The sequence below is a fragment of the Dipodomys ordii genome, unplaced genomic scaffold, assembly GCF_000151885.1.
Source record: "Dipodomys ordii isolate 6190 unplaced genomic scaffold, Dord_2.0 Scaffold117, whole genome shotgun sequence".
Lineage (NCBI taxonomy): Eukaryota > Metazoa > Chordata > Mammalia > Rodentia > Heteromyidae > Dipodomys > Dipodomys ordii.
The window spans coordinates 4,172,400-4,191,094 of NW_012267333.1; the positions used below are offsets into that span (position 1 = coordinate 4,172,400).

The window sequence follows — 18,695 nt, forward strand, 5'->3', positions numbered from 1 at the left end:
ACACACACACACACACACACACACACACACACACACACACACACACACACACACACACAGTTTCCTTAGGTATTCTTTGTTTGAAATAAGATATAATTATAAGATGGTACTTGGCCAAAATGGTAATTGAAATTATCTTAATTTTTTCCCTCCAGGTATAATCTCTTGAGGTTTAAGTTCTTAGGGGATCTAGCTCTAAATTAGTGTAACCCCCCCCCCAGAAAAAAAAGGTCCCTGGTCTGTGCAGTACATGAATCAATGTGCAGGTCAAGGATCATCTTTTTCTGCTCAGGCCCACCAAGATGAGAATATATGTCTTCACACGTGCCCAGAAAGTCATGTATCGTCACAAAATCACTGCCACGAAGGACACAGAATCCTCTATCCTTCCAGGGAATGGTCATTCCCTTTGAAGTAGAGGAAAGAGGCATTGAACAGATCACCATTACCGAAGTGAGTACGTTGCAGTTTGGACAATTTTTAAATTTTATTTTTGAATCAGTATACATTCATCATAGGAGGGGATTTCATTGTGAGGATTCTATCCGTGTGTACAGTAGATTGTAAACAGGTTTACCTCTACATTGTATTTCACTTCCTCCTTTCCCTCATCTACACTTTTACAAACAGTATTTGGTGGGTTTCAGTATGCTGCCTTCATTTGTACATATATGTATATGTGTATGTAATTGTATATAACAGTCTCAATAAAAACTTGAAATAATCTTTTTGGTGGATAAAATATGCCCAAGTAGAATTAGGCAAATGATCAAGATAATGTTAGAAATTGTCACCAATCAAATAGGTACAATCATTCTTACTTATCTGAAAATATTAAACATTGAGCTCCAAAATTATCTTATATAATGCAAGTGATATGTTGCTTTCCTTATAGAGAATTTCATCAGATAATAGTTATAATTTAAAAATTTCATATATAATAATTATAATTTAAAATTTTCATATATATCATTATACATAATCATCTACTTTCAAGGAGTTTTAATTAATTTTATTTGCTGCTCTTTAGCTAATGAATCACTCAAAAATATAGTCATGAGAGTTTTCCCTGGATAAAAGATACATTTGGCATTGAATATATATTATTAATGTAATTGATTTTCAGGATGGATAGTACCCTGGGTATTGTATATACATTTATCTGAATTAGGGAAGGGAAAGAGAACAACAAAATGGTGAGACAAAGGGTAAACCAGTGCAACAGTGATACTTACAAGATAATATGTTGGAAATGAACTGTGCTACTTGGATGGGAGGTTGCAGAGGAGGGAAACTGGAGAAAATGAGACTGGGTAATAATGTTTGACAAGAAATGTATTCACTGCCTTGCATACATAACTGTAACCGCTTTGTACATCATCTTGACAACAAAATTAAATAAAAATGCATATGAGAGGAATTTGAATGTACTCAGCATAAAGACATGATAAATGTCCCAAGAATTTTAAGTGAATACAAATAAATAAATGGATTCAAAGAGGGTATACCTAAAGAGCTAAAAGAGATAAGACACAGGTAAACAAATTAATAAATTAAGGCAGTCATTGTAAGACATGCAAATGATCTCAGTAAAGAAATCGGCTTGAGAAAACAATCAATCTCTCTTTTTTCCCCTTCCTAATGACAGATTGCAACTGGCCATGGAAGGAAAGAATCAGACGGTAGCGACTGAGTTTATTTTCCTGGGTCTCACAGATAATCTCTGTCAGAAGGCTGTCCTTTTCATCACTTTTCTCTTTGTTTACCTAGTCACTCTGGGGGGTAACTTGGGGATGATCATTCTCATAGGGGTTGACCCCAGACTCCACACCCCCATGTACTTTTTTCTTAGCCACTTGTCCTTTGTAGATCTCTGTTCCTCTTCTTCTATTGCTCCGAAGATGCTATGTGATATCTTTGCAGAGAAAAAGAGCATCTCTTTTGTAGGCTGTGCTGCACAGATGTGGTTCTTTGGTCTCTTTGTGGCAACAGAGTGTTTCCTGTTGGCTGCCATGGCGTATGATCGCTACACGGCCATCTGTAAGCCTCTGCTGTACCCTCTCATCATGTCCCAGCAGGCCTGTGTGCTGCTCGTTGTGGAGTCTTACGCCATAGCTTTGACAAGTACCACCACCCATACGACTTTCACCTTTTGCTTACCCTTCTGTGGTCCACATGTGATCAATCACTTTTTCTGTGACATTTCCCCATTACTTTCTCTGGCGTGTGTGGACACTGAGATGAATAAGTTGGTGCTCTTTGTCTTTGCTGGAGCAATCGGAGTGCTCAGTGGTCTCGTCATCATGGTCTCCTATGTGTGCATTTTGATGGCAGTCTTGAAGATCCAGACGGACAGTGGGAGACAGAAAGCCTTCTCCACGTGTTCTTCTCACCTGACCGCTGTCACCATCCTGTATGGCACCCTTTTCTTTATCTATGTGCGACCTAGCTCAAGTTCCTCCCTGGATATCAATAAAGTGATTTCCATGTTTTATACTGTGGTGATCCCCATGTTGAACCCCCTCATCTACAGCTTGAGGAACAAGGAGGTAAAAGATGCATTCAGGAGAAGCTTGGATGGGAAGCACTTTCTAATAGTTAAAGTTAGATAGAATTCTATTTGTTTCATACCGTGAGGTGATCATTCGACATTATCAAGTTGAATGGGAATTACAGCTTTCATGAGAGTCTTGATTCCTCCGATTCACACATTATTTTGAAAATGGAAAAGTTAGCCATGCTGGTAGCTCATGCCAGTAATCCTAGCTACTCAGGAAGCTGAGATCTGAGGACTGAGGTTCAAAACAAGCTCAGGCAGGAAAATCCATGGGACTCTTATCTTCAATTAATCACCAAAAAGCCAGAAGTGGAGCTGTGGTTCCAGTGATAGAGGACTAGCCTTGAGCAAAAGAGCTCAGGGACAGTACCTGGGCACTAAGTTCAAGTCCCAGGACCAACAGAAAAAGAAAAGTTATTAAATATTTTTTTCTGTTTCTGTGCATTTCTCTGTGTCATGATGTATATTTTAAAATAAGGTTGGGATGGTTTAAGAATATTAATAAACAAACATACTAAAAGAAAATCTATAGGAGCGTTTATGCCATCTCAAGTATGAATAACTTCTAATTCAGACAAGAAAACTAACCTCATAAAAGATAGCTCAAAACATGAAAAGAATCTTAAAGACAAAATAACAAATGAAAGAACATGTGCTTTCTTACATTTGTCATTTGCATACATTGTATAGAGTCAATAAAATTGATCCATAAAACTAAATGTGTGATGTGAAATGTCATGTAGAAAAGAAAACAAGTTAAGTTCTCATAGGCTGACTTAGAACTATTTTGTGCAACCACAATTAGAATGGAAAATATCCAGTTGTAGATCTGTGTACTGCTGAATATACATTCAAAAATTAAATATTCAACAAATGCATGAAAATATGTTTAATAACTTTAGCCATAAAAGTAAAGCAAAAAATTAGAAATTGAGACTAGCAAATAATCCTACTACACCCAATCAGAGTCAGTTTATTAAAGAGATACCTATGGCTCCATATTTATTTTATCACTTGCCCAATATCAGGGTTATGGTATCAGCATTAGCACACATTGTTGAATAATGAATAAAGAAAATATGGTATATACACACCATATTATTCAGCTAAAATGGAGTTTGACATTATGTTCTTGTCAAGAGAAATAAGCCAGTTCTATAAGGAAAAATATCACACTTCTGTTTTTTTTTTTCAGTTGTGGGGCTTGAACTCTGGGCCTGGGTGTTATCCCTCAGCTCTTCGGCTCAAGGCTAGCACTCTGCCTCTTGAGCCACAGAACCATTTCTAGTTTTCTTGTGCCCAGGCTGACTTTGAACTGCGATCCTCAGATCTCAGCCTTCTGAGTAGCAAGGATTACAGGAGTGAGCCACCAGTGCCTGACGTATCACATCTTTCTTCTATGTAGAATTTGGGAGAAAAAGAGGACTTGAAAGGTAAACAGGCTTATTGTGCACTTGGAAGGGAAAAATGGGAGTATAGGGTGCTAAAAATGGTCAAAGTATATCACAAATCTGTAGGCATGTTCATAAGGAAAGCTATTATTTTGTACAAGTTGTACATGCTAAATAAAGAGGGGACATTGTTATATTGAGTAAAAGGTATATATGCTTCTGCATGTGGGGACCCTAATGATTGTGGAAGGTAGGGTACTTTGAGATTCCACCTCACCCCATCAACATGGCCATAATTGAACAAACATTAAAAACAGATGTCAGTGAGAATGTGGGAGAAAAGGAACTTCATGCAATGTTGGTAGACATGTATGAGAGTCTAGCCATCATGGAAATCCATATGGCGATTTCCCCCAAACAGACATTAAGAACACTTGGTGGCTGCTTGTATGGCCTTGTCCCTGGTTATTCTACTATGAATAGACTGGACTAGCATCATGTTTTAGGGAAAGCTAAATGGACCAGATCTCTGCAGATTGCATTTTGAAGGATGGTAGGTCAGCAGGCGTTGCCTGGAATGACTGACTATTGATGAAACTGACCCGTGGACATTGATGACATCAGCAGGAATGTATTGGAGTGAGGAAAGAAGAGACTTCAGAGACTTTGATTTCCAGTTGACTTATGCTCTCTTGTTTCTACCTGAGTGAAATTGCTGTACCATATGGGCTTTGTGATAGAACTCCGCTGTGCCCGTCTATCTTCATTTGCTAGAGGATAGGACAAGCCCCAGCTCATGGGTCGGACTGTACGTATGGTGTCATGTACCAGGCACAGAACAGAGGACACCACTTTTTAAAGACACGCAATTCAGGCTTTTGAATCTGAGGACCCGAATTAACCTCCAATTGTAGATCCGATGTACTTCCTGCTGCCTTTCCCCACCATTACCATTTCTATGTCATAAAGTCTGTTCTTTCATGTGTATCAAGTGACAAAGCTGCTATGTTGTCGCTGTCATTTTCTCCTTGATATTATACTAAATGCTGGAAGCGTTCGCTATCATTTTTATGATGGTGGGATCACCATTCTGGTTCATGAAGTGTGTCGCCGTCACACTCACAACGCTTGTTGAATGATGCTGTGGAATTCTAGAATGGCTCTCACATTACTTGTGGCTTGCTAATATATGGCTCTTAGGAGCCAGTACAAGCTTTCCCAAATGTCAAATTCCTATATCTTGTTACAGTTTATTCCTTACTCTCCGGAGCACATTTGCTTTATTAGGGCCTTTGGACTTCTGGGGACTGCTTGCACGACCTTTTCTCTGGACATCCTGTTATAAATAGAAATATAGAGGACTAGAATCATGTTTTAGAGGGTGCTAAAACACTGTTCATCTCTCCAGATTATATTTTGAAAGCTGATAGGAGAGTTAATATTGCCTGGGGTAAAAATCATAAATGACTATTATTGTTCAGTACATGCTACATTTCCATGGATGCAGGTGATTTCAGTTCTTCTTTCCTAACTGGAATAGAAAGAATATATTTTCAAGTCACTGGTATATGTCATGGATCAGAGGCCTTACAAATGGCTCTTTATATGGCACAGCACAGCTATTGCAGTTATTTGGTAGAAGAACGAGAACAACACCTCTCCCCCATATCACCACCCAAGCAGGATTTTATGTGCTTCTTAGATGGGGGACCTCTATATTAGAATTCTTTGTTCCTTTTATAGATCGAAGGATAGGTATTACTGGGTTTCCTCTGCTCTCCCAACTATTTACCATTTATTGGTTTCTTCTATTTCAGATAGATGGACATGAATGAATGTGGCATACCTAGATGCCTAGATTACTGGGGGACAAGTCCTTTCCAATTGCTGTTTTTCTTTTATTTCCCCTTTTATAACCTATGTATTATCTCTTAAAGTATGCTCCAGATCCTTTACAATAATACATACATTGACTAATACGATATAACTCTGTGGTTGCTGGACACTGATGCTTTTTGAATGTATTAATTTCAACAAAGCCTTCCACAATCTAAATGAACTAGAAATTACTCTTTTTTTTAATTTTAGACATCAGGGAACAAGGTATGGAAAAACTGGAAAACTATGGAAAATGACTCAGCCAGCGAACTATGGAACTGACTCTTATTCTTAAGTGATGTGGCATCTGAATGCACTGGGTAAACCAGTTCATTCCAGTGGTGGTTCTGATAGCTTAAAGCATCATACTTCATTGATGAAAAAGAAGACTTCCGGTGGGTAGCTGGAGGTGGGGCTCCATTGGTCGAGTCCTACCCAATGAATGAAAGCATCAGGTACCCAGTTTGAGTCCTTATCTTGTACCTAAAAAAAGGAGGAAGAAGCCTTCCTAAATTTTTTCCCAGATTTTTTTTACCTTATTTTATATTTATACAAAATTCCTAAAAGGAAGGGGTAACAATGCTTGACAAGAAATGTACTCATGACCTTAATCAGGTAACTGTAACCCCTTTGTACAGCATCTTTGCAGTAAAATAAAACTAAAAAATTCCTCAAGATTCTACTCAAGGCTTGGCTGGCATCTGAGTTCAGTGTCTATCACTTGCCTTCCTAAAATTTAATTAAATTTAGTGTCCAAAATGGACATGGGAATAAAAAGGGAACTAGTAGGGAAATTCACAGAGAAAAGGAAGAGTGAGAATAAGAATGGGTAGGCCAGAGGGTGAATATGATTAAAGTATACATGAGAAATGAAGAGCCGGGTGCTGGTGGTTCACGCTATAATCCTAGTTACTCAGGAGGCTGAGATCTGAGGTTTGAAGCCACTCTCTCATCTATCTCCAATTAACTCACCAAAAGCTGAACTAGAGCTATGGCTCAAGTGGTTGAGCCTTAGCCTTGAGTGAAAAGATCAAGGACGGCTCCCAGGCTTTCAGTTAAAGCCCCAGGACCAGCACACACACACACACACACACACACACACACACACACACACACACACACACACACACACACACACACACACACACGGTAAATGAACAGTTTTCCAACATAAAGATATACATTAACAAAAATACATGAAAATCTTGTTCAATGTCATTATTATATAAATGAAACAAAAGGAAAAAAATGGTGCTTTTCTTTGAAGGTAAAATATTCATAGATTAAAATGATGCTGAAGTTCTCATACTATTTTTGTCCACTCACATAGTTCTGACAGTAGTCTGAATAGTTTCATTACCATAAAGAAATTTGATAATTTTCATTTAACATGGTAATTTCATGGCATTTTTTATCGCTTTTGTTTTGCTCTGCCTAATACATAGAAAATGTGAATATTTGCAAGGTTTAGTGTGATTATTCAACAGATGTATAACTGTGTATGTACCCTGATCAAGTTGTGGTAGTTACCATTTCTATTTCCTTATTGTGTCTGTATATTTGGGTATTTCAGATCACCTCTTCCATAAGATATATAATGGATATATTAAATTATAGTCAACCCCCTTGTGTTACAGAATAGCAGAAATTATTCTTTTTCTCAAACTGTGTTTGGAATTGTTTTTTAAACTCCCTCAATTCAGTTTTACTCAAAACTATTTGGAAATTGGGCCAGGGGAGCTTATAAGTCAAAGCTTAACAATATTGTCACATTCTGTTTAGTGATAAAGTTTATTTAAAAGAAGAACATGAATATTCATTACTAGAAATAAAGGAAAGGATATTTTCACTGTGAAATAGTGTGTAATCAATGTAAAAATTGAATAAAATGTGGACTTAACATGGAGAAATCAGACAGCAATGATTGTTTGTTCTGTGGCATAACAAATTCCCTCAGTTCCAAGTTGTCTTCTTGACACTTCTCTTCGAGCATCTTGTTACTTTTCTGGGAAGTCTTGGTAACATCACCCTCATCTGGTTGGATTCTCAACTATCACCTTCCCCTCCCCATGTACTTTTTCTCAGTCACTTGTCCTTTGTGGCTGTCTTCTCTTGTCATTGGTTGTAAGCTATCTGACGTATTTGTAAAGGAAAGCTGATCTTACTCTTTGGTTACGCAGGTTAGTTACGTTTTTTAAATTTCACTCAGTTTATAGTGGAGGATTTTCTTCTGGGTTTCATGGAATTTTATCAGCATATAGTTAATTGCAAGTCCTTGCTGTATTGATGATTCAATACATCCCAGGACAAAGGAATGTACTAATTTATTTCTATTTAACTCTTAAGGCAGAGACTAGGGTCATTCTTAAATGACTGTATTTTGATTATCACTGAATCCAATTTGAATGATTGAATCCTCTTGTTAACAATTTTCATCAATGAAGCTTTTATAATGTACTCTGCAATGTGATATGAAGGTTTCCCAGACTTCCCTCCAGTGTCTACAAATAGCGTGTTTCCATTTAAAGAATTATATACTACATAGAGTATTTTTCTATTACTATTTTATGATTGATCACTAACCAAATTAGCTAAAGCAACACTTTTTTAGTTTCTCTATACTAAAATTAGAAGAAAATTATTTATAACTGAATTCAGTTATAATAGAATGTTTGATTCTGTTATGTAAGATGTTATAAAACTATCTGACTTCAAAAGAGTTTGGTATAGAGCTACCAGAGGCAAATATCAAAGAACACAGTGAGAAGGCAGTGTTTGCAAACTGGTTATGGTAAATATTTTCTGATCATTTTAGTGTCATTTAAATTAGAAGTACAGAAACACTTTGAGTGAATTCCTGTGTAACTCTCACCCCTGTTTCTTAATAGTTTCAGCAATTAGCAAGCATGTATGGCTCATTCACATGAATAACTCTCTCTATATTCTCCAGTACTTATTTTTCCCCACTAAAACTTTGCTTCTTCAGAGAAACAAGTTAAATGATGTCCTAAATTGAGACTGGAAGACACATCTATAGAAACGAGTTAAGAAACATGGGAAATTATCCTTGATAAGCTCATCAAGAAGAATGACTTGGCATAAACAGATTATATTAATTGTGCCTTTTTAAATTTGGACATAAGACTACATTTGATTAAATTTTGTGTTCTGTAGAAAACATAGTGATATAGTGAACACTTCAGGGGTCCACAGAAGATTAGGATTAAGAAAACTTGGTCTACTTTAGGACTCTACTTTTTTGTCTATCATAGATACTGTGAACAGAAAGCAGAACTTCTTTTGTTCATGTCCCAAATCACACGCCTGTGTGGTACTATGAGTTTTTTTCCCATTACAATATATGGATTTACTGGCAAAAATATCATAATAGGTTTTGTCTATAGTCAGCAAAGATTTCATCCAGGATTTCAAATTGAATATGAAGTTTAAAAAACATAAAAATAATTAGTGGTATAGTTACCTTTACTTACAGTAAGAATTGGTTGGGGGTATAGATATACATATTTTTATTCCAATGACATAAATAGGTGTACTTGATTTGACTTCTCTTCAGTATTACTTAGGTTGTCTCAACTTGGCTAGCTATGTCTAAATTCATTTCTTTGGCCTTTAGACTTTTAAGAGGGCCGACTTTTGGGAACCAAATGTTTAAGTTATCTAGGTGGCTAGTTCTCTGCCGTAATATATTTTGGCTCAGCATTTGCAGGAATTTTGTATTGATTTTCTCAGGGAAAACTCAACATGAAAGCACTCTGTAAGTCTACATGAATTCTAACTCTATACGAGTTAGATCATCTGTTTAGATGATCCTGTCCGACATGAAGAACAAATAAGTTGGTCCCACTGGATTATGTTATTAATTTGTTTTATGGAGTTTATTGTAGCAAGATTAATTTACTTCTCTCAACATCAAAATTCCCAAAGTATAGCATCCTTTAGGGACATACCTTCTCCCAGAATGGAAAATGATGCAATGCTTCTGGGAACTTTAATGCAGCCAAGGAACAATTTGTTCCAGAATGAACACGTACTAGCAGTGGATTAAACATAAAATGGAGTAACTTCAATGAAGTCTCATCTCTTTCCTGTGCAGAGGCACAGGTAGGGGAAGAGGATGGGCTCCATGGTAACAAAGGAGTATGATTTCAGTTTTAATTCTTCTTGACATTTCCATAGATGAAAGGAGTTCATCACAATGTAAGTCCAGCTTATGTTTAAAAAGTCCATTTCTGTGTCTCTGTTTACCCTTCAAGAAATTAAAAATGAACAACATATATTCATAGGAAAGCTAAAATGACTACCATTTAAAATGTGACCTCGAGGAATATGTCAGATGATAATAGCTTAGAATAGTATGTTGAAATTTACCGGGAAGTGTTGTAAAATCTTAAGAAATTCACAGAGAGATCGTGCGGCCAATTTGAATCCATCTCTGAGTACCCAGAGCCTCACCTTTCCTTCAACCACATTTACATAATGATTATCCCTGAGCAGGGTAGCTGTTAGAGTTCTTCTTCTACATGTGATACTGTCAGCATGCAATATTGCCTTGGAATATGTGTATCAGATTGAAGGCAGGGGAGTGTGGAGATTAATAAGGGAAATTTGCAGAATTTGCAAATATTTGAGAGCTCTTGTACATGAGCTTGTTCATGCTTTCTCTGGGACCTCATTCATTTTTTTTGACAACCACCAACCCCTTCACTGTTACATATGCTTCAGTATGGAATGGGTTTGGGTTGGGATATTGAGAGATCTGAGGTTCTCTCCTGGAAGAATGGTATTTGTTGAAAGACAAGTAGCTCTAAATTCAGACAGAGCTTTGTCACTTTTTTAGTCCTCTCAGGAAACACTAGATCTGGGCTTTTGAACACATCACTTTTCATACGCAGGGCTTTGGTGGCTTGCTCTGTCAAATAAAGATAGCCTACTCTCATCTTTATTTAGGCTGGAGTAAAAAATAAATGTGTTGACATGGTACAGCCTGGTAAAATCTTCACTGCACAATTTTTTTTTGGTTGTCTCACAGTATTATACTATCAAATTTATTGTGTCACAAATCCAGTTATATTATCTTTAACACTACAGAACAGAAACTATCTTTACCTCTACAATAACATTAAAAAAGTAAAATAACTACCATCATTCACATAAAAAATTTGCCACCCTTTCTGTGGTTTTCAATTATATTGTGTGTGTATATGTGTGTGATTCAGTTTTCTTAAAGAAAATTGAGGCTAGTGTTCTCTTAGTTTCTTAGAAATTCAGAAATGAAGAGTTCTGAGTGCATACATAGCTTGGGAATCTTTCTCACTTTCATGGTTTACGAATGTCTTCTCTCATTTTATTTCCCAATCTAGAGTGGTAACAGTCATTTTCTTTTCTTTTGGTTAATTACTAAAATAGCTCAAGAATTTGCTTTTGTTGCTTCTTTTAGTTAGGTTTTTATATTATTATTATTTATTAATTTTGTTGTTCATGGGGCTGTCCCCGAGCATTTTTTCTCAAGGCCAGTACTCTATCACTTTGAGCCACAGCATCACTTCTGGTTTTTGAGTGGTTAAATTGAGATAAGAGTCTCATGGGGACTTTTCTGCCTGGGCTGGCTTTGAACCATGATCCTCAGAGCTCAGACTCCGTGAGCCACCAGTGCCAAGCTTATATTATTTTAAACCACAAGAATCATACATTTGCTCCTTGTACCAAAACCTTAAAATTTCAAATAGAACTAAAACTCACAGGTAAGCTGAGTTCTCTCTGATACCTCAATCAAAGATGAACTATGGTCCTTTTGACAAATAAATGTTACCTTGGCATTGATCCTTCCAGATGCTTTTATTTTGTTGACACTCAAAGTTGAATTTTGAAAGATAAGTGTGAGGATTTAAACAATGCTCATAATATTGTACTGTGTTCATTATTCTACTTCTTCTTTTTGATGTGTATTAGGAAAAGAATTATGCACCTACATGTAAAGCTTCTTCATTTTGAAACTTCTGTACAGTGTTTCTTAGAATGACTATAACAATGTTTATTTTGCAGTTACTCTCCTGAAGAACATCTGTATGGAATCATATGGGTTTTCATCGTTTTAAACATGGTGGAGAAGACATCATTATTATTTCATGTGTTTCCTCAGGGCAGAGATTAAGTAATTTACTTCATTAGATATACTCTCTAAAGCTTGTAATGTTAATTAGTGGAAAATCAAAACAAAGAGATCCACCCTCCCAACCCCCAAAGTCTGAGTTACCACTGATGTCACATTGTCTCATTAATACTTTGTGTTCATATTTCTTAAGGGGAAAATTGTGTGGTATCGGTATTTTAATCTTATTTCTGTGATTACTAGAGAGATGAAGCATTTTCAAAGTTTATTGGGCTTTGAGATTTCCTTTCTTGTGGTATGATGTTCTGCATCTTTGATCAGCCACCCCATGAGTATTTGCTATGCTTATATATGTGTGCCCTAACTTTAATTCTTTTGGAATATGTGTGGCAACATTTTCCCCCCCAATGTGAATGTCTTAATTTTAAGATAGTCCATGTTGGCATGCATTCCTGTAGACTTATAATACAAAGAACACATTATTTTTCTGTTTCTTATGCTTTGTTTAAGAGGATCATCCTAAGAGGAAAATCATAATTCCATTTCTTATGATTTCTCATCCTGTATTTATGGCTAGAAATTTAGAAAGTCAAGTGGTATGGATCGAATTTTGGTATCACATTGTTTTATTTTCTTTAAATTCACTCATGTAGTTGCTTTTTATGATGAATTAATCTTGGCTGTTTAGACTGTCCTACAATGCGTTTCCCTTCCATTAACCTTAAAATAGGATGTGTCATTGAAATCATTTTAGATTTGGTTGGAATTGCAGTAATTGCATCATCCAAAGAATTGGAAGAGTAGTCTAGCCCAATCAGCCTAAGAAAACCAGAGCAAGCCCATTTTTCTGATCAATCATCGTTATTGTTTCACCACAGTCAAAGAAAGCACACATCCAGGAACCACTGGTTTTATCTCACTGAACAAATTGAAAGTTTAATCATTTATGGGGTCATTGGCAAAGGCTGAGTCTAGATAAAAAGTAATATTGAGCAACATTTGGATAGGTTGGAAACAAAACAAGTTGTAGGTCAAGAAATCAATGTCAGGTATAGGCATCAAAGCAGACACATAGTAATCACTGAGTTAATACAGATGTGGAATGACACATTCGGAACTTGACACTTCATGTCTATGATAGAAACAGAGACAATTTCACAATGTCAAGGCCACAGTTCTTCCAAAAAAAAGCATGAGCTGTTTCCATCACTGGTGTAATTTCAAACCAAAAGATTTTAGAAGGCCACATGAGAAAAAAAATATTTATCACTGAATGAAAGAGCACTAGTCTGAAAGAAAAGGGTTGTTAGCATTTGCGGCCTATCCATGGGGCATGGATGTGCTTCTCCTGACTTCCTTTGTGTCAGCTAGTTTAAAGAATGGTCAAGCAGGTGTTTGCTTTCCCAGTATGAGCTAACTTTCTTCTCAGAAGGAAATGAATCTTGGTAGCTGAGATTATTTTTTTTATCTATAAAAGGGAATTTTACTCCCTAATTATTTAGCCATATCTTTCTTTGTGTCAGTAAAAGTCCCACAGTTTAATTTTTTTCAGATGAACCTATATTTTTCCATGCTTTACTTTTGGTGCTAGGATTAAATCCAGGGCCTTGTATATACTCAGCACACTGAGATAGACCCAGCACAAATAGTTCTATTTCAAGGACAGAAAAGTTTATACATCTTTTACATCCTTTTATTACATCCTTAATTTTTTAAAATTAAGTTCTGAACTTTCATTCAACTTCATTTCTTATTTATTTATTTATGTATTTATTTTTACAATTCCATCATAATAATGAGGTAACAGATCTATAGGTGTTTGGGGTGGGTTGTATAATTTCTGAGTTAAATCTTAACTTTTTCTTTAAAGCTTTCTCTTTAGAGCTGTGATATATTTAATCGTCTACAATGTATTTACGATTTAAATCCCAGTGTTCTGAAGTAACTTCCACCAGTAATTTCTTTTCCCATGCATTGCTGTGATTTTTATGACATGGCTTATGTTATCCATCCTTGATTTTTCTCTCCCCCCAGAGAGATCCAAACCAACAAATCCATGGCTAATGAGAACTACACAAGAATCACAGAATTCATTTTCCTAGGCTTAAAGTACAACCCTCGGCTGCAGGTTTTCCTTTTCTTGCTCTTTCTGCTTTTTTATCTTGTTACGATGACAGGAAATCTAGGCATGATCATTCTCATCCGGGTGGACTCACGCCTTCACACGCCCATGTACTTTTTTCTCAGCCACCTGTCCTTCGTGGATATCTGTTTCTCCTCAGTCGTGGGTCCCAAGATGCTCACCGACTTCTTCGCCGAAAGGAAATCCATCTCTTTCCTGGGATGCGCTTTGCAACAGTGGTTCTTTGGTTTCTTTGTGGCCATTGAGTGTCTTCTCCTGGCATCCATGGCCTACGACCGTTACGTGGCCATTTGTAACCCCCTCCTGTATTCAGTGGCTATGTCTCAGAGACGGTGCATACAGTTGGTCGTTGGACCTTACGCGGTTGGTTTCTTCAACACCATGACCCACACCACGGCTGCTTTTCGGCTTCCCTTTTGTCGCTCCAACATTATCAATCATTTCTTCTGTGACATGTCTCCCTTGCTTTCTCTTGTCTGTGCTGACATCTGGATCAATAAGTTGTTGGTTTTTATTGTGGCCGGGGCTGTGCTGGTGGTGAGCAGCCTGACCATTATCATCTCTTACTTCTACATCCTCGTGGCCATCCTGAGCATCCGCTCTGCGGATGGGCGGCGCAAGGCCTTTTCCACCTGCTCCTCCCACATTACGGCGGTTTCCATCCTGTACGGGACTCTGTTCTTTATCTACGTGCGGCCCAGTGCCATCTCCTCTCTGGACCTCAATAAGGTGGTGTCGGTGTTCTACACCGCGGTGATCCCCATGTTGAATCCCCTCATCTACAGCTTGAGAAACAAAGAAGTGAAAGCCGCCATGGGTAGGCTGGTCAACAGGAAGTTCTTCCTTACAAATTAAAGTCCCTAGGGAGAACAGAAAACAGAAGACAGACCACAGGGCAGCTCCCGTTCACGAATGGACCACTTAAACTCTCTCTCCACATGCTTAAGGTCTGTGGGATCTCAGGAGGACATCTTTCTCCCTTCCCACCGACTTGATGTTGACTTTACTGTCTCATTTAAAGCTCCACTTTACTATGTTCCTGTAAATGATAACAAAGCAAAACAAAAAACAACCTTCATCAGAGGCAGGGCGTTTCAACTTCCTTTAAATTATCTTATTGCTGGACCTATGATAGATTTGAATAAATGTTAGGATCACCTTGCTACATACAAGATGTACTACTGGCAATAATGCAAATGTCCAGTCAAAGTGAAATGCATTCTAACCACATATATGTGATCACTTCCTGCATGTAGAATGGAAAAGAGCAAGCAGAGTAGATTATTAGCTTATATACTGATTTTTTTAAACTAAGAAAATTCCACATATATATTCTTTATATTTTACTCCTATGTTCTTTCTTCTTGTCTTCTAAAAATAAAATGACATAACCGTTGTAGATAAAGAGGGGGATATACGCAAGCATAAGAGGAATGGCAGTGAAAATAAAATTCCTACAAATTCACTTTTCCATCTTGAGACAAATAGTGGTAATAACCTCAAGATGTTTGTGTATTTAACTCTTAAGTTGTTCTATTACTTATTATTTGAGATTTGCTTTTTTCTAGTTTTTTTTTTAATAAAAATAAATCAATAGAAATAGAAACTAAAAACAAAAAGGTCAAAAATGAACAAGAAGGGCAGAAAAATCTATATCCTATTTTCACATATTTTTCTTGTTTCTCAGTTAAGAAGATGGAAATACACTTTAAAAATACAAAGTACGAAAACATTCTTAGCACCTTTCTATACTTCCTCAAAACATAAAAATACTTCAAGAATCACAACTATTTTGAAGGAAGATAAAATGATGTTGGAAAAGTATTTGTTTAGGGGCTGGGAAGGTGGCTCAGTGGTAGAGTGCTTGCCTTGCATGCCAGAGGCCCTGGGTTCGATTCCTCAGCACCACATAAGCAAAAAGAAAAAAGCTGGAAGTGGCACTGTGGCTCAAGTGGTAGAGCGCTAGCCTTGAGCTGAAGAGCTGAGGGACAGCGCCCAGGCCCAGAGTTCAGGCCCCACAACTGCCCCCCCCCCGAAAAGTATTTGTTTAGATACAAAACAGAATCAACAGTTCATTTTCAGTTCTGATATTTAGGCATAATATAAAACTCTAAAATTAGGTCTAGATTTTTAGAAAGATGTATACCTCAGTAGAAAAGAAAAAAAAAGAGCAGGGTAAACCTGTGGTTGGTGAGACAAGGAAAATTCACAATTTAGATTTAACTCAGGCTACTGCCCACATGGATTTCATAATGAGGTTGCTGGGTAAAGAAGCACTTTCATAGATGACACTGGTGGATAAAACAGTATGACAGCCTCATTTTCGACTTCCAGGAGGTAGTTGAACCTGCTCTGAGTGTTGCAATATTTCCCCAGGTAGCACTTTACAGAACCGGTGATGAGGGCAGGTTGAGTTCAGCAGGATTGGCCAATCCTCAGGGAGAAAGCAAGACCAAGACAGATAGGAGATGGTGATATTAAATAGACCAGGGGCAATCACCATTTCTTGATGCAATTTTCCCAGAGAAAAATCAATGGATCTGTGTTGATTGGCAGCCAGAGAGACAGAAACAGTAGCAAAACGACGCTATTTAATAGGCCCTCATTTTCTCTTAGAAAGTTCTGCCACTTAATTTATATAATTTTTTTGTTTGTTTTGTTGGTTGAGGTGCTTGAACTCTGGGCCTGGGCACTGTCCCTGAGTTCTTCAGCTCAAGGCTAGTGTTCTACCACTTGAGCCACAGCGGCACTTCAGATTTTCTGAGTGGTTTATTGGAGATAAGCGTCTCACAGACTTTCCAGTCTGCGATGGTTTTGAACTGCGATCCTCAGTCTCCCGAGTAGCTAGGATTACAGGCATGAGCCACCGGTGCCCAGCACAATTTAATTTTGAAATAACTAATGCAATGAAAGAAAGGAATGATGAACAATCCCAGGTGTAAATGTATTTGCTACTCACAGTAAAATAAAGTGACTGCTTTAGATTACTAAAATTTTAAATTAATTTTTTTCCACGTAAAGGAAGATCATTAAGGTTGGGGATATTCCTGACAGCAGTTCTTTACATTCTTGTGGCTAATTGGGCCTCCTCTTGTCACTCATGGTGTATACATACCATCTGGTGTCTAGAATTCCATGAAACTACTGTGCCACGTGGTTATCGTGCCACAGTAGTGGGCAAGCTCTATGCCTCCAGTTCATGAACACCACCACATTTTATGAGAGCTGTTGACTTCCAATTCTTCATTACCATCTCTGAGAAATCTCAGTGCCATCCATCATTGATTATTCTGACATGTTATCTAGTGCACTTTTACTTCAAATTATGATACAGAGAAATTTTGGTTGTATAAGATAACAAGATAGCATAAGATGGGTCCTTATGTCTTTATCATCTAGATTATTAGTCTTTAATTTTGCAGTTAATTTGCAGTCATAGCAAACTTCTGAGCACTTGAACATTATTTACTTTTTCACTGCCATAATAGGAAATCCGTCCTATTACTGGAAAGCAGAGCTACTTCTATTGACTTCTTTAAAATGACAAATAGTATCCATAATGGATGGAAATAAGGTCTGCACTCATTAATTATGTAAGTGTATTTCTCTGAAAAAAAAAACAGCTAACCAGTGTTCAGTATTGTGGCATCTCTGTTGGTGAATGCCAGCCTCATAGGGTTTTCTATGTGAAAGAAAATATAAAATTATGTTTTATATTTCTAATAGCAAAGTCAAAATCCTGACAAGATATTACTTCTTTTTTTTATTAGACTCTAGCATAGTACCAGGCATTTCTTTCAAAGAAGTTTAATAATAAACATAATTGGGCATATCAGCCTTTGGTTTTCTGCAGGTGTCATTTTCAGAGGAATATAAAGAATCATTTATTACGACTGGGGAGGTAGCTTGGTGGTAAGCATATTTGCCTTGCATGCATGAGGCCCTGGGTTCGATTCCTCAGTACCACATAAGCAGAAAAAGCCAAAAGTGGCACTGTGGCTCAAGTGGTAGAGTGCTAGCCTTGAGCTGAAGAGCTCAGGGACAGCATCCAGGCCCAGAGTTCAGGCCCCACGACTGACAAAAAATAAAAAAGAATCAGTTATTACTGTATTTTCCTTCTCTAATTTCTGTTACTAAATCTCTCACCAGATGACTTTATTTCCTTACAAACTTATCTTTAAATATTAGTTCTATTTAAGAATACAAGTGGCAAAGCTTGACTTTACATTACTTATTAAATGCAAAGTCTTACACCCAGGTGTTAATTTTTATTCTTCTCTCTTTCTCTACTCAACTATCTCCTGTCACTGTGGTCTTAAGGGAATACAGAAGCTCAAAAATTATATTAAATGAAGTAAGCCAAGCCCAAAGAAACATAGGTCCCATGGTTTCCCTTATTTGCAATATCTAGTATATGTATGAGTCAGGCAGAAAAGGTCAGATAATGTGGTGTTAGGAAAATGAACCCTTAGATATGTATTTAAATGTTTTTTCTTTCATACATTTGTTTCTAACACATTTATAAGATTATTTCTTTGTTGCTTTGTATGTCCCTCCCCCACAGTATAACCCCTGCTTTCACTATATTTGATGTCG

At 37.1% G+C, this 18,695-nt stretch overlaps 2 protein-coding genes across 2 annotated transcripts; both read left to right on the plus strand.

The window, feature by feature from the left end:
- The first annotated feature begins 1,661 nt into the window (after positions 1-1,661).
- LOC105995330 (olfactory receptor 5G3-like) lies at positions 1,662-2,612 on the plus strand. The gene has a single exon (XM_013029034.1). The coding sequence runs from the start codon at positions 1,662-1,664 to the stop codon at positions 2,610-2,612; it is 951 nt and encodes a 316-aa protein (XP_012884488.1).
- Positions 2,613-14,012: 11,400 nt separating this feature from the next.
- On the plus strand, positions 14,013-14,954 carry LOC105995331 (olfactory receptor 1009). The gene has a single exon (XM_013029035.1). The coding sequence runs from the start codon at positions 14,013-14,015 to the stop codon at positions 14,952-14,954; it is 942 nt and encodes a 313-aa protein (XP_012884489.1).
- Positions 14,955-18,695: the final 3,741 nt, after the last annotated feature.

What these genes read in the sequence shown, in the direction of transcription:
- LOC105995330 (XM_013029034.1), top strand. Translation starts at nt 1,662, where the DNA reads ATGGAAGGAAAGAATCAGACGGTAGCGACTGAGTTTATTTTCCTGGGT.
- LOC105995331 (XM_013029035.1), top strand. Translation starts at nt 14,013, where the DNA reads ATGGCTAATGAGAACTACACAAGAATCACAGAATTCATTTTCCTAGGC.